This window comes from Schistocerca piceifrons, chromosome 11 (genome assembly GCF_021461385.2).
Source record: "Schistocerca piceifrons isolate TAMUIC-IGC-003096 chromosome 11, iqSchPice1.1, whole genome shotgun sequence".
Classification (NCBI taxonomy): Eukaryota; Metazoa; Arthropoda; class Insecta; order Orthoptera; family Acrididae; genus Schistocerca; species Schistocerca piceifrons.
The window spans coordinates 32,239,106-32,254,829 of record NC_060148.1 but is presented as its reverse complement, the minus strand read 5'-3'; the positions used below and the strand labels follow the sequence as shown (position 1 = coordinate 32,254,829).

The 15,724-nt window shown below is 45.2% G+C and overlaps 1 protein-coding gene across 1 annotated transcript in view; it reads right to left on the bottom strand.

Moving 5' to 3' along the window:
* Positions 1–15,724, bottom strand: part of LOC124720387 (protein DDI1 homolog 2) — a 157,731-nt gene that overhangs the window by 119,047 nt on the left and 22,960 nt on the right. The window contains exon 2 of the mRNA XM_047245722.1: positions 3,273–3,512. Coding sequence (XP_047101678.1) covers positions 3,273–3,512 — 240 coding nt within the window. The remainder of the gene's footprint in view (positions 1–3,272; positions 3,513–15,724) is intronic.

Below are 15,724 nucleotides of genomic sequence, written 5' to 3'. Positions count from 1 at the left end.
TGCAATCATTCCATTTCTCTGTCAGTTGTGAGTGAGATGGTGACTGTGCAGCACAAGGTTTCCTGTGTTCTCGAGTTTGCGAAAAGTTAGTCACAAATTGCACTGCTGCGGGCATTTTGTACCAAATTCAGTATTCAACCACCAACTCGCTAAAGCATTAGCTGTTGGTTGGTTTATGCAATTTAAACAGACTGGGAATGTGTGCAAAGGAAAAAGCACAGGTCGACCACGTGTGTCAGAGGATGATGTCCGACAGATTGGAGAAAGTTTTGTGCGCAGTCCCAGTAAGTCTACCAACAGAGTCAGTCGAGAACTTTGGATACTGCAACCAGCTGTACGGAAAGTTCTGAGACAGCATTAGCAAAGATGGAGGATAATGCATTCCTACAGCGTGTAATTTTTAGCGATGAAGTGACATTCCACATTAGTGGAAAAGTCAGCGGAGACAGTGTTCGCATATGGGGTTTGGAAAATCCACATTCACCACTGCAACACAAAAGAGACTCACCGAAGATCAACATGTTCTGTGCCGCATCCCATAAAAAGGTTTATGGACCATTTTCCTTTGTGGAAAGAACTGTAACAGGAATCACATACCTGGACACGTTGAAACAGTGGCTGTTCCCTCACGTTATAGAAGATTACCAGGACTTCATTTTCCAACAGGATGGAGCTCTGCCCAATTGGCACTGCGATGTACGAGGCTTTTTGAATGACTCCCTTCTTCAGTGCTGGACCGGTTGCAGGGGACTGGAGAACCTGTCCCTGTATTTCTGGCCCCACACACCCTGCAACTATTTCTTATGGACTAATGTCAAGGAAGCTGATTGCGTCCCGCCTCTACCAACCACTCTCAACAATCTGCGAAACCAGATCACTGCTGCCGTGATCGGTAACAGCAGATACCGCTTTCACGCTCGGGGGACGAGTTCGGCTACCGCATCGATGTTTGCCGTGCAACCCACAGTGACCACATTGAACATTTGTAACATTTATCAAATTTCTAATTATTTAATAATTATTAAAAACAAATTAATTCTAAATTATTAAATTTATCAAATTTATATCCAACATTATGGAAAAAAACTTTGAAACTTCATCTTTTCATTGGTATAAAGTTTGTTCATTTTGAATTTGTACTTGAATGAATACAATGTTTTGAAAATGGGTCCATCATTTAGAATAACCCTGTATACTGCTAAACACCTAATCTAGTTCGCGGTACAGGGTCCCAGTTGCAGGTTACCTATCTAATGGCTTCCAGGGACAACAAAAATTTGATTTTCAATATTTCATGTAGTATTGGCCAAATTTAAAAATTTGAAATGTTGTCATACTCTACTCACAATGAGGTATAGTCTTACGTTAATGGTTTAACACATTAAGACAAGTATCACAGTTAGAAACCTTATATATGTCTTGATGAGACCTAACTCATGGCACACAAATACCCAGGCTATATTCATCCAATATTTGAATATTTATGGACGTTGTCACTTGAAACAAACTATACACTTAATTTCAAACCTTTATGAAACTTTCTCAACAACTCCTACAGAAAGATGAAAGGAAAAAAAAATATCACTTACTAAATTTTCACTGTTTGTGCAGTAGAACTGCTGCATTAGGCGTGCTGTTTTATTTTATTACTTGTTTAGTGCCAACTCCATTCACAACATATTTTGCAGACGGTTTCCACATAAACAACTGAATGTATCTGCAACACTATATCATTGTATGACCCACAGTTCAGGAGATATGTCATAAACATTGAGGAGGATGCACGAAGAATTAACACATTAACTCCTTTGCAAAGGAATCAGAAGTTTGCAGTGTTTTTATACATAGGAGTTCGATTCTTTACATAGTCGTAGGTTTACTGGTTAAGTCCTAAACCATCACCAATGTACAATGAGGTGACAGAATTCATGGGATGGTGATATGCACATATAGAAATGGCAGTAGTATTGTGTACACCAGGTTTGGAAATCATTAGGGAATTCAATATTCTGAGTGCAGTGTCAAGACTGTGCCAAGAATACCAAATTTCAGGCATTACTTCTCAACATGGACAGCACAGTGGCTGATGGCCCTCACTTAATGGCCAAGAGCAGCACCACTTGCATACGCTTGTCAGTGCCAACAGACAAGCAACACTGCATGAAACAACTACAGAAGTCAATGTGGGGTGCACGATGAACATTCCCGTTAGAATAGAGCAGCAAAATTTGGTGTTAACGGACTTTGTCAGCAGACAACTGATGCGAGCGCCTTTGCTAACAGTACGACATCGCCTCCAACACCCCTCCTGGGCTCGTGGTCCCGTCAATTGGACACGAGACAACTGGAAAACAGTAGCCTCGTCAGACGAGTCCCGATTTCAGCTGGTAAGATCTGATGGTACGGCTCGAGTGTGGGGCAGACCCTACAAAGCCATGGACCGACATTGTCAAGAAGGCACCGTGCAAGCTGATGGTGGCTCCATAATGATGTAAGCTGTGTTTGCACGGAATAGACTGCGTCCACTGGCCCAAGTGAACCACTCATCGACTGGAAATGGTTATGTACGGCTAGCTGGAGACCATTCACGGATTTCGTGTTTGTAAACAACTATGGAATTTTTATCGATGACAACGCGCCGTGTCATCGTGCCACAACTGTTTGCGACTGGTTTTAAGAAGATTCTAGAAAATTCCAGCAAATGATATGGCCACCCAGATTACCCGATATGAATCATATCCAACATTTATGGAACATAACTGTGAGGTCAGTTTGTGCATACAATCCTGCACTGACAACACTTTCACAATTATGGATAGCTATAGAGGCAGCATAGCTCTATATTTCTGCAGGGGACTTTCAACAACTTGTTGAGTCTCTGCCATACCGAGAAGCTGCACTAAGCAAGAGGGTCCAACATGATACTGGGAGGAATCTGATGACTTTTGTCAGTCACGTCAGTGTACGTTTGTGTAACCAAGCAGTGAACAACTATTCATGGGTACGTATTTCAGACTATTTGTGAATCTTATCTGGCACCATTAATTATATGTATGTTCTGGAAATAAACTGCTCATAAATAGCGAGTGCGAGTGTTTTTAATTAACATGCAGAAATTTCCATAGCCCAACGCAACACGGGAGATTTTAAATTTTTCAGTTTGTTGTGAGAAAAGGACTGAGACCCTCACCACAATAATCTAAGTGTGTGACCTTTTTCGAGGTTTTTCGAACAATGCGCTACCCCGCATCAGCTCCCGCCCGCGGTCTTACCCAGGTTCCCGGAGAGCAGTGCTTCGGCCAGCCGCGGGTTGTTCTGCTTCAGCAGTGCCAGCTGGTCCGGGTTGGCAAGGAACATGTCACGGATGATGCGCGGGTCCTCCTCGGCCGCATACGTGGGGCCCGGTCCCGCCACGTCATCCATGCTGGTGTCATCTGAATTGCTGTCTGTGGCAGCCAGAGCCTCTGGAGGCACCTGGATGCTGCTGAAGTCGAGCAGGTGCAGACCTGCCGCTGGAGGCACACCGAGACATTCTCACATTATTACTACTACTACTACTACTACTTTTACACACACACACACACACACACACACACACACATACACACACACTACAAAAAATTATTCACACTCACAAGTTTCTTCAGACATGCCATATCCAGCTTAAGCCACCCGCCGACGACTGCATCACATAAGAGCTACCGATATGGGCCACTCACATTGATATGGCCACAGCCATGTTCAATAACCACTCACAGATGGCATGAGGCAGCACTGGCAGTGGAGGGCATATATAGTGTGTGAGGGGAATGTGGAAAACAATGCAGTCGTTCTCGTTATGCGGAAAACGAGTGATTTATCTGATATTCAAAAGGGTGTAATTATCAGTTTTACAGGCCAGAGTGAGAACATTTCCAAAATGCTCAAGTTTGTGAACCATTTGTGTGTGGCCGTGGTTAAGGTAAACCGCGCATGGCAAAATGGCGCCATCCAAAACCAGCACTGAACAGCTGTTAGTGCACCAAGGCTGCAGAGTTACGCACAAAAAACAGATGTGGAACTAGAATGAGATTTTCACTCGGCAGCGGAGTGTGCGCTGATATGAAACTTCCTGGCAGATTAAAACTGTGTGCCGGACCGAAACTCAAACTCGGGACCTTTGCCTTTCGCGGGCAACTGCTCTACCAACTGAGCTACCCAAGCACGACTCGCGCCCCGTCCTCACAGCACTTGCCCGAGAAAGGCAAAGGTCCCGAGTTCGAGTCTCAGTCCGGCACACAGTTTTAATCTGCCAGGAAGTTTCATATCAGCACACACTCCGCTGCAGAGTGAAAATCTCATTCTGGAAACATCCCCCAGGCTGTGGCTAAGCCATGTCTCCACAATATCCTTTATTTCAGGAGTACTAGTTCTGAAAGGTTCGCAGAAGAGCTTCTGTTAAGTTTGGAAGGTAGGAGGCGAGGTACTGGCAGAAGTAAGGCTGTGAGGACGGGGCGTGAGTTGTGCTTGGGTAGCTCAGATGGTAGAGCACTTGCCCGCAAAAGACAAAGGTCCCGAGTTGGAGTCTCGGTCCGGCACACAGTTTTAATCTGCCAGGAAGTTTCAGATGTGCAACTGTTGAGCAACAAGTCGCCCGTGTGAACTGAGAGGCTACCAACAGTGTGTCTTCAATGACCATCAGCAAAAATTGCTGTGTACAAGGTGTGTTCCATAAGTAATGCAACCAAATTCATAAAAACATCATTTATTGAATATATTCGTACAAACAATCAAAAACTTTCAAAATAGCACCCCATTGCATCGATACACTTCTGGGGACAGTGTTGCCATGCCTGGGAGGCATCCTGCAATGCCTTTTCCGGAATGTCCTTTAGAGGTGATGTAACATGTGCCTGGATGCTTTCAATCGTGTCCCAATGTTTTCTTTTCATGACTCTTTTTAACCGAGGAAACAAAAAAAAGTCAGTGGGAGCCATGTCAGGACTGTAGGGAGGATGGGGAACCAATGGGGTCTCGGTCCTGGCCAGGAAGTCGTTGACAATGAAGGGACTGTGACTCGGCACGTCGTCTTGGTGAACTTTCCCAGTGTCCTCGATGCCGCTTTGGCAGCGCACGACCATCCTTTTCAGTTTTTTGAGCACTTCCAAGTAGAAAGCTGAGTTCAGTGCAGTCCCGGTAGGTACGAATTCGTCGTTCCTCTGACGTCAAAGAAGACAATGAGCACAGTTTTGATCCTGGACCTGCTCATGCATACCTTCTTGGGATGGGGTGACAATGGGGTGAGCCACTCTGAACTCATCACCAGTGATAACTTAGTTTAAAAAATGAGGATCACTTTCACTCATTTCCAACATTTCTCGGCACCGATGCACTCGCATGTGCTCGTGTTCGTCAGTCAACACTTTTGGGACGAGTTTGGCACACACCTTTCTCATGTTCAAATCTTCAATCACAATGCAAAAAACAGTTGTTTTTGACACGTTTAGAGTTTTTGCTATCAATTTAAGGCTCAGCCATCTGTCAAGAGTTCAAACAATCACGCACACGTGTCACATTTTCGTCGGCTCGTGCAGTCGACGGCCATCCACTGTGAGGTTCGTCAGTGGCCTCCTCTCGGCTGCCCACGAACGACTTGTGCCATCCGTAAACTTGTGATTTGGAAAAGCAATCATACCCAAAGGCATGCTGAAGTAATGGAAACGTTTCAGTGGCGGACTTCTCAAGTTTAACGCAAAGTTTGATAGTGTACCGTTGCTCTACAGAATGATCCAATTTGCCATGTTACATAAACTCAAAACAGGGTTGATGGAAACGCACGTCACGACTCTCTGGCAGCTCGCAGCTGAATGAGACAAAGAACATTTTGAAGTTAACACCCCCCTCCACTTAGCCCAGCTGGTTAAACACCCTGCAGTGCACCATTGTGTCAGAAAAAAAATTGGTCGCATTACTTATGGAACGCACTCTGTATGTGCCTCCACAGCAGACGCATAGTTCAGGCACCAATGCCGACTGCTGTTCATCAGCGACGATGGCTCTAATTTGCCCACTGGTGCTGGAACTGAACATCCCCTGACTGACGACATGTGGCCTTTTCAGATGAATCACGTTTTGTGCTCCATCGGAAAGGTGGCCACTGGAGTGCACAGTGTGAAACGTCTGAAAGCAAAAATTCTGCAACAATTGTCGATAGGGTCCAGATCAGAGGTCTGGGTGGTCTTGTCATTCTGGAAGGCAGGATGAACCCAAGTATGCACCTACCTACCTCCCACTCACCTTTTCTTTTTTTTTTTTGCATGATGGGATCTCCCAGTGGGACAATGCAACATGTCACACAGCTCGCAGTGTATGTGCAGGGTTCAAACAGCACCAGAATGAGTTTTCCTGTTCCCCTGACCACTTTACTCCCCTGATTTAAACACAGTCAAGAATCTGTGGGACCACCTCGATCAGGCTGTTCGTGGCACAGATCCTCCACCGAGAAGCCTAGTACGACTGGCCACAGCAGTGAAGGCGACACGACTCTATATCCCTGTCGGTATAGTCTGTCTGTAAACTCAAGAGCGAGCAGCGCTTTTGGTGGGGGAAGTGGTCTTTCCCGGAAGAACCCTGCCACCGGCCTACAGGGCAACCCAAAATCAGTTTCCCGTTACCTATCTTGCGGTGTAGTTCCGCGTGCAGTGATATACGTCGTTTCTGTTCGTGGGATCTTAGTTGCCAATCTCAGTCAGTTGACTTTGTGTACTCACTGATATACTTCAGTATCCGGAAGTGATGGGTAATCGCCCTGCATTACAAGAAACTGTGCAGAATACGAAGAAGATATATGCGCAGAACGAGCCTTCGATCGTCTCTAACGTTATTACATCTTGTGTTAAAGAGGCTACACAAAAAGAACTGTTGGCTAATATTACCAGTCCCAATCAAAGGGCTGCAGTTTATGTAAACGTCAGCCTCGCCAAAATAGGACGCATAAGGAAGGAACGCGAAAACAAGGCGCATGGTTTACTGGAATCGCCGCGAAGGAAAACTAATAATTTAGGGAGGAAACCCATCGTTATTGACAGTTTCACAAAATCGGTCATTCGACAAATGATGGAGGACTTTTACATAAACCAAAAAAATAATGCCCACATTACGGAAATTACTCACTGGCGTGAAACAAAAAATACATTTTCGTTGCAGAAAGATATTTTACACAAGACATTGAGTGAAATGGGATTTACCTGGAAATATTTTCAGACATGTTTACGAAGACAATGACAAAAAAAGCAGTGCGAATCGAACTAATACAGCACACGTAATTATAATTATCTGGTTACTTTTTGAACACTCTTCGTGTTGCAAGAATTGTTAAGTTTTAATGCAGCCTTTCAAAGAAAACTTCTACCTTTTAGTAGAAATACAAAGTAAGAGCAAGCCTTACATTCTTCAGACTGATTGCACTAAATCTGGTTCGTCTTACGAATAGAGGAACATACATTCATATGAATAGGCATTCGGTTCTATGTTTGTAATAGAATCCTGATTTCCGTTCTTATGTTAATATTATTTACTCTATAATGTTTTGTTTCGAAGAAGCTATCCTCTTTTGATTTCCTTATACTCTTAACGCATTTGTTTAAAAATAAACGCGGACGGGACGTATCTGAACACAGCGTCGCCACAGATTTAAAACGCGCGCCGCGGCAGGGCCGGTACTACGTTGTGGAACAGCCTGTAGAAGCGCCCTGTGACGTAGCAAGGTAGGCAGAGTGGGGACTCGCTCGCTCGCTCTTCAGTTTACCGACAGACTATACCATCCAGAATCTCACCGACATTCTTACTGCAGGTCTCACACTGAAACGCATTGCAAAAGCTGGCTTTTCAGGCTGTTGACAGGTGTTCATGTTAATGTGACTGGACAGTGTACAAGAACCAAGAAGAAACAATAAGCATGGCATATAAAGAATGAAGTGTTCAGGTTAATAAGGGTCTAACCCAAGGACGTGACCTTTCTCACCTATTGTTCAATCGGTACACTGATGAAACAATGATGGATACAAAAATGCAGGTTCAGGAGTGGGATCAAAATTCTGGGTGAAAGAATAACATTTGCTGATGACATTGGGATCCTCAATGGAAACAAGAAGAAATACAGGACGTACTGAATGCAATGAATGGTCTATTGAGTGCAGAACCTTGGATGACAGCAAACCCGAAGAACACTGAAGGGATAAAGAGTAGCAAAAATGAGATGAGCGATAAAATTAACATTGAAGCTTGGGATCGTGAAGCAGACAGGGTGAATTAACTCTGCTACCTTGGGAGCAAAATAATGTGTAATGGATGAAGCAAGGAGCACATAAATAGCAGACTAGAATGTGCAGAGAGAGTAGTACTGACCAAGAGACATCTACTAGTGTCAAACATTGGCCTTAATTCAAGGAAGAAATTTCTGAGAATTTGCATCTGGAGCACTGCACTGTATAGAATTGAAGCATGGACTGTGTGGGAAGCTGAGAAGAAGAAATTCTAAGCATTTCAGCTCCAGTGCTATAGATGGATGCTGAAAATTAGGTGGAGTCCTAACCCTTGAGCGGGCACGCCATTTTTTATAGCAAGAGCAAGGGCGTGGTATACTTTGTGCACATGTAAAGAATAATTGTCTTTGTGTTATCAAGATAAAGATGTATGAGCAATCTTGGTTTAATTCAATAATGATAAAACACACTCACATTACATGAGCTAAATCACTGTTTAATCAAACTATAATAAAATAAATATTCGTTATACCAATCTGTTGCCACATGAAAATGTTATCCCACAGTAATGACCCACTCGAAATATTAAACAGTGCAGCTGCATCAGATCCCAGCCAACTGCTTATTTGATTGCTAATTATGGTACTTCACAGACAACTGCCTCACTGTGGGATTGTGCTGCTAGCTCCGAATCTGGGTTGTTTCTTCCACGGATCATAAATTTCTCTCATCTATTCGCTGTTTATTTTATATTACTGCTGCTCTCTTCGGATTTTGGCAACATAAACTGTCACAGTGTTAGCTGAAGTAATAATGAAGGAATAGGTACAGGTTCATATCTGTCAAACAACAATGGACTGGTACAAGACAAAGTTACTTGTGGTTAGCATACTATATACACACGTGCCCGATCGAGGGTTAAGATAAGAAATGATGAGGTTCTCTGCAGAACTGGCAAGACTAGAAACATTTGGAAAACACTCACAAGAAGAAAGGACAGCATGACAGGATATGCATTAAGATGGTACTACAGGGAGATGTAGAGGGTAAAAACTGTATGGGGAGTCACATTGGAATATGTTACCAAACAACTGAGGATGATAGGTGTAAGTGCTATTCCGAGATGTCGTGTTTGGCACAGATGAGGAATTTGTGGCAGGCAGCGTCAAACCAGTAAGATGCACATGTGTGTGTACCAAATTGCAATTTTTTGCAGTAGTCTGTTATGTTTTTCTTACAGCTGAGCCTAGGAGACTGTTGCAGGTCATATTCCCACAAACTGTTACCCCTAGCTATTTGGACAAGTTGGCCAATTCCAATGTTTTAACCATACAATACAACTTTAAATTTCTGAACATTTAAGTCAAGTTTTCAATTTCTGCATGAAATCTGAACAAGATCGGAGTGAATATTTGTACAGCTTTTTCCCCCAACAGTTCTTCCTTACAGATAACTGTATCATCTGCGAAAATTCTGAGATTACTACTGTCTGCCAAGTCATTAATGTACAACATGAACAGCAAGGGGCCCAATACACTTCTCTGGCACACACCTGAACTTACTTTTACACCTTTCTATGAAGCTCTAAGCAAGATAACACACTGCACCCTGCCCACCACAAAATCCTCATGCAGGTTACTAATTTAATTTGATTTGAACATATCTTAATGTTAATACTCATCAACACTTTATTATGCTGAAACACCATTATAGATGGAGAAATTAATGAATGACGTCAAGTTGCAGCTCATTCTGTGGACCTGATGTCACACATTCTTCGACAGCCAATGAGCGTTCATTAGTGTTCAGAGTGATCTGCTGTGAATTTTGTGAAAGCGAGCATTACACATGGTTGGCGAAAGTTATTAGTGAATTTGTACTTAATTTGTCGTGAGTTGTCATGGCTGGTGTTAATAAACAACAAAAACTACATAAACAATCGAGAGACATAGCCTGCAGGATACGTGATTACTTCAAGTGTAAAGCACTTCTATGTGCGTACCGCAACTGTCATTTGGAACTGGCAATGCTGCAATCCCCACAGACCACCTTTGTTGATAAATCGGACTATAGAAGATGAAGTGTTGGGAGCACAGAAGAGAGATTTTCTAGGTGTGCACTATGAACATTGTTGCTGTTATTTATGCAGCTGATGCTAACAACAGTAATGGCGGGTATATTACACAGACTACGACGGTCATCTTTTGTACCTTTGGTGAGTTTAGTTGTTACAGATGTCAGGTGTGGTTCAGTACATGTTTATGTGCCTAATGCCCACATAACAAAGATGGCCAACGATACAATGTGTATGCTTTTCATCATTTTTATATTATTTATTTTATGAAGTACATTATCTTGTTCACACTTAATGTGGATGCATTCTCTCAGGTAAATACTCACCCAATGTTATATTTGTTATATCCTAGCCAGTAATGCCACCCGAGCCCGCTGACAAAAGGTTGGCAGCATCAAAGTCCGGACGCCGTCCGCATAAGCAGCGCCAGCGAGACAGGAAATCGCCGCAAGTCTGCGTGCGCCACCGCGGGCTTCTGGTTTCTTAAGCGCTGGAGTCGCGAGCGCTAGGACAGTTCTGTATTCGCCACTCAGTTGTATACTCGCCACCGAATTGTGTACTTGCTAGTCAGTTGGGTGTTCATCGCAGCAGAGTAGTTGTTTGTCGTCAGCCGACGCTGACCTAGCCGCTCCGACTCGAACTAGACAGATTTCCGTAGACACGGAGTTCACGACCTTGTTTCTGTATTTTCGTGAATAAAGATAAGTACCGACTTTTATTTAATCTGAGTGTTTGGGCTTTCATCTTTCTGTTCACTGTTCCAGCGGACCGGTCGGCCCGCTATTAAAAGTGTGGCGGTGACTTCGTAAGCCGTTTCTACAGCGAATTGCTTGTCGCTACGAACACCGCCACAAAACTGGCGACGAGAACTTCCGAACTCGTGTGCAGGGCTGGTTCAACTTGTTTCTGGTTATACTAATTATAGCGATAAAATTTTGGGGGCTGGTTTAATTTGTGTTCACTATGTCTGCCGAATTACAACAGTTGATCTTGTTACAGAGTCAGCAAATACAAAGTCTGGTGGAAGCAATCGCCAAACAAGCGGCTAATCCTCCAACACCAAAGGAACAAGCACAGGCAGCACCACCTTTCCGTGCTTTTGATGCATCACGAGAAGAATGGCGAGAATATTTCGCGCAGTTGCAGGTGCACATGACAGTCTACAAAATCACAGGTACTGAGCGGCAGCTTTATTTAATTTCCACTGCAGGCGTGGAAGTCTATCGACTACTTTGTAAGTTGTTCCCGGAATCCCAGCCAGAAGCTTTAGACTATGACGTTGTTGTTAACAAGCTTGCTGAGTATTTCGAATCGCGAGTTCATGTGGCAGCAGCCAGATTCAATTTCTTCAGATTAAAGAAACTGCCACATCAATCTAATAAACAGTGGTTAACAGATTTACGGGGCCTCACCCGTCAGTGCCGATTTAATTGTGTGTGTGGAGCTTCCTACAGTGATGTCATGCTACGAGACGCTATTACTCAAAACATTGCAGATTCTCGTATTCGTGCTGCTATCTTAAAGTTGCCTGACCCGTCATTAGAGACTGTGATGAACATCATTGAAGCCCAAGATACTTTTGACTATGCTGAGTGTGAGTTAGATCAGCCATGTATTTCTCAAATTGCCTGTGCTAAGCATGTTATGTCACGCCCGCGGCCACACCGGCAGAGTCAGACTGTAAACACTAGCCGGCCGCGTCATGTTAAACACATTCGTCAGCCGCGTGTGCAAAATGATAGAGTTAAGTCTTGCCCTAAGTGTGTTCTTGCTCATCCTCGTGAACGTTGCCCGTTAAGAAACGCGGTTTGTCACTTTTGTCAAAGGAAAGGACACACCCAGACTGTTTGTTTGCGTAAACGCAAGAACAATTCTAGTGCTGCCCAGCCCATGGATATTCATGTTCTTCAAAGCCAGCCCACCCAGAAGGTCGCGTTTAAAGACTCTTCCACGGTTCGTGTGGGTAATAAACTTGTTCGCAATAAGCCACCCACCCAGCCCTCTGCTATGCGACCCAAGCGTAATTCAAAGGCTGTAAAAAGTAATGTACAGACTGCAAGTGAAGCGAGAGTTGTTGTTCCACCCGCCCAACCCACGAGTTGTCGTAAGCAGCGAACACGCGCTACACGCGCTGATTTTGTGTCTTCCGCCTCCACTGCACCGATCCAGAGACAGTGTAATACACTATTTGTGAAGCTACGCATCCAGGATAAGACCTTCAATTTTCAATTAGACACTGGTGCGTCTGTGACTCTCATAAATAGTGCTACGTATGCGGCTATCGGCCGCCCTAAACTTTCAGCGGCAAAACATTCTTTGGTTACATATAGTGGAGAACAAATTCCTGTGTTAGGTGTATGTAGCGTGCCAGCCACATTCTGTGGCAATACAAAAACAGTTTCATTCACAGTGCTCCGCGCTACGGACAGTGTAAACATTTTCGGATTAGACTGTTTTGACTTGTTTGGCCTGTCTATCCAAGACAATGTGTTGCAAATTAATTCTGTTGTTGTTCCTCAGGACAGCATAACCGATTTGTGTAAACAATACAGTGACATATTTAAAGACTAACTAGGTTGTGCTGCGAACTTTGCCGCTCATATTACGTTAAAAGATAATGCTCAGCCTCGATTTTGTCGTGCTCGTCCAGTGCCTCGCGCCCTCCGGGCACCTGTAGAAGATGAACTTCGTCGTTGGCAAAACAACGGTGTTATTCAACCCGTTTCAGCGAGCCAGTGGGCTTCTCCCTTAGTTATTATAAAGAAACCGTCTGGCAAGTTACGTTTGTGTGCTGATTTTAAGTCGACAGTTAATCCTCAGACTGTCATTGATTCTTTTCCTTTGCCTAGACCGGACGAGCTGATGGATAAGTTAGGGGAAGCTCGTTTCTTTTCCAAAATTGTTCTCCGTGAAGCATATTTGCAATTGCCCCTCGACGAGCAATCACAACAGTATTTTGTCATAAACACGTCGTTGGGGTTGTTCCGTTTTCTGCGTTTGCCTTTTGGTTGTGCGTCAGCTCCAGCTGTTTTTCAGCGTTTTTTGTCACAACTTCTGGCTAATGTGACATCGTGTTGCAACTATTTAGACGATATTGTTGTGTCCGGTCGGACGCATGCTGAACATTTCCGTAATTTGGAGTGTTTGTTGAAAGTGTTGTCTCAGGCAGGCCTACGTTGCAACATCGATAAATGTTCATTTTTCCTTACGGAGATGGAGTATCTGGGACATGTTATTAATGCTCAAGGCATTCATCCCTCCCAGTCACATTTAGCAGCTATTCGTGATTTGCCCGCCCCTCGCAATCTGCATGAATTGCAAGCAGTTCTTGGCAAATTGACATATTATATTAGGTTTATACCTAATGCATCACAGATTGCTGTACCGTTGCATCGTCTCCGCCGTAAGAATGTTCCGTTTGTGTGGTCAGCTGATTGCCAATCAGCCTTTCAGCGGCTTAAAGAGGCTTTATTGAATGATCGTTGTCTGGTCCATTACGACCCTAACAAGCCTCTGGTGTTAGCTTGTGATGCCTCTTCTTTCGGCCTCGGTGCTGTGTTGTCTCACCGAGTCGGTAACACCGAACGTCCTATTGCGTTCGCATCTAAATTGCTAAACAAAGCTCAGTGTAATTATAGCCAATTGGACACGGAAGCGTTGGCTATTGTGTTCGGTGTCATAAAATTCCATCACTACCTCTATGGTAGACCATTCTATTTAGTAACAGATCACAAGCCCCTGACGTCACTGTTTCATCCGTCTAAACCAGTTCCTCAGCGGACAGCTCAGAGACTGCAACGTTGGGCTCTTTTGTTATCACAATACCAGTTGGAGATACTGTATCGCCCTACAGCTCAGCATGCAAACGCTGACGCGCTTTCTAGGTTGCCGATTGCTGCGGATGATGTCTTCGATTCCTCTGACGACTCTTGCCATCAGATTGACACCGATGAGCATCAATCCCTCCGGGATTTTCCGATTGATTATCGTCAGGTGGCACGTGAGACAGCTACGGATCCTCATCTGAGTTTACTATTACGTTTTGTTCAACGTGGTTGGCCGTCCAAGGCAAAGGACGTATCGGATCCTGTGGTTCGTCGCTATTATCCGCAAGGTCATCTGTTGTTTCGCACGGAGTTTTGCTGTTACGCACCGAGAATGACCAGCTTCGTGTAGTGGTTCCCCAAGTGCTCCAATCCAAGGTCCTCGACTTGTTGCACCAAGGTCATTGGGGAGTGGTCCGCACCAAGCAGCTTGCCCGCCGTCATTGTACATGGATCGGCATTGATAAGCAGATTACGCAGATGTCTACCGATTGTTCGACGTGTGCCGAACACCAAGCTGCTCCGCCTCAACGCTATTTTGAGTGGGCACGCCCTGCCGGTCCCTGGCAGCGAGTACATATTGATTTCGCTGGTCCATCTTGGAATTCTCGTTGGCTCATCATGATAGATGCATTTAGTAATTTTCCATTTGTTGTGCCCATGCAGTCTACAACGTCTGCACAAACTATACAGGCGTTGACTTCAATTTTTTGTATTGAGGGTCTTCCAGAAGTTTTAGTGTCTGACAATGGTCCACAATTTACCTCTGCTGAATTTGAAAGTTTTTGTTCTGCCAATGGCATTCGCCATGTTCTTACTCCGCCGTTCCACCCTCAATCGAATGGTGCAGTGGAACATTTTGTACGTACATTCAAGGATCATATGGACCGCCTTCGTGCTACGCACTCTCGTCAGCAGGCCCTCATCACGTTCCTGTCGTCGTACCGGACCATGCCACGCGACGGCCCTTCGCCTGCGGAGCTTCTCCACGGCCGTCGTCATCGCACCCTACTACGGTTGTTGCAACCCCCCGGATCGACCCGCCGCTTCTGAGCATCGCACGCGTTTTCAGCGCAATGACGCCGTTTTTTTCAGAGTTTATCACGGTCGCCGTCGGTGGGAACGTGGTACCGTGATAAGTGTCCAGGGTCGCGGTTTTTATACTGTTCAAGGTGCTACTGTGGTGCACAGGAGGCATCAGAACCAGTTGCGCCGCGCTGGCCGCCCGGATTCTGCTGCTCGTTCTTTGTCCACAGATATGGTCCGCAGTGGGTTCCAGCCGCGCCTTCCAACTTCGCTGCCGCCCCCAGGGCAGCAGCAGCAGCCGTCGCCGCTACCACGCCGACAGCCCGTCCCGTTGATGCCTCCCGTGCAGCTTCATCCGCGAGCGCCCCAGGTGGTCGCTCCGGCGCCTGCGGTCCCTCTTCAGTCGCCACCGCCTTCGGAGCTGATGGACGTCGACCCCTCAGCCGGGCCGCCTTCCCAAGCGGTGGCTGTGGGGCCTGTCCTGCAGCCGCTTTCCTTGGGCACCCCCAAGGAGTCTGACACCGCAGCGACTTGTCCGGCGCCCACTCAGCAGCCGT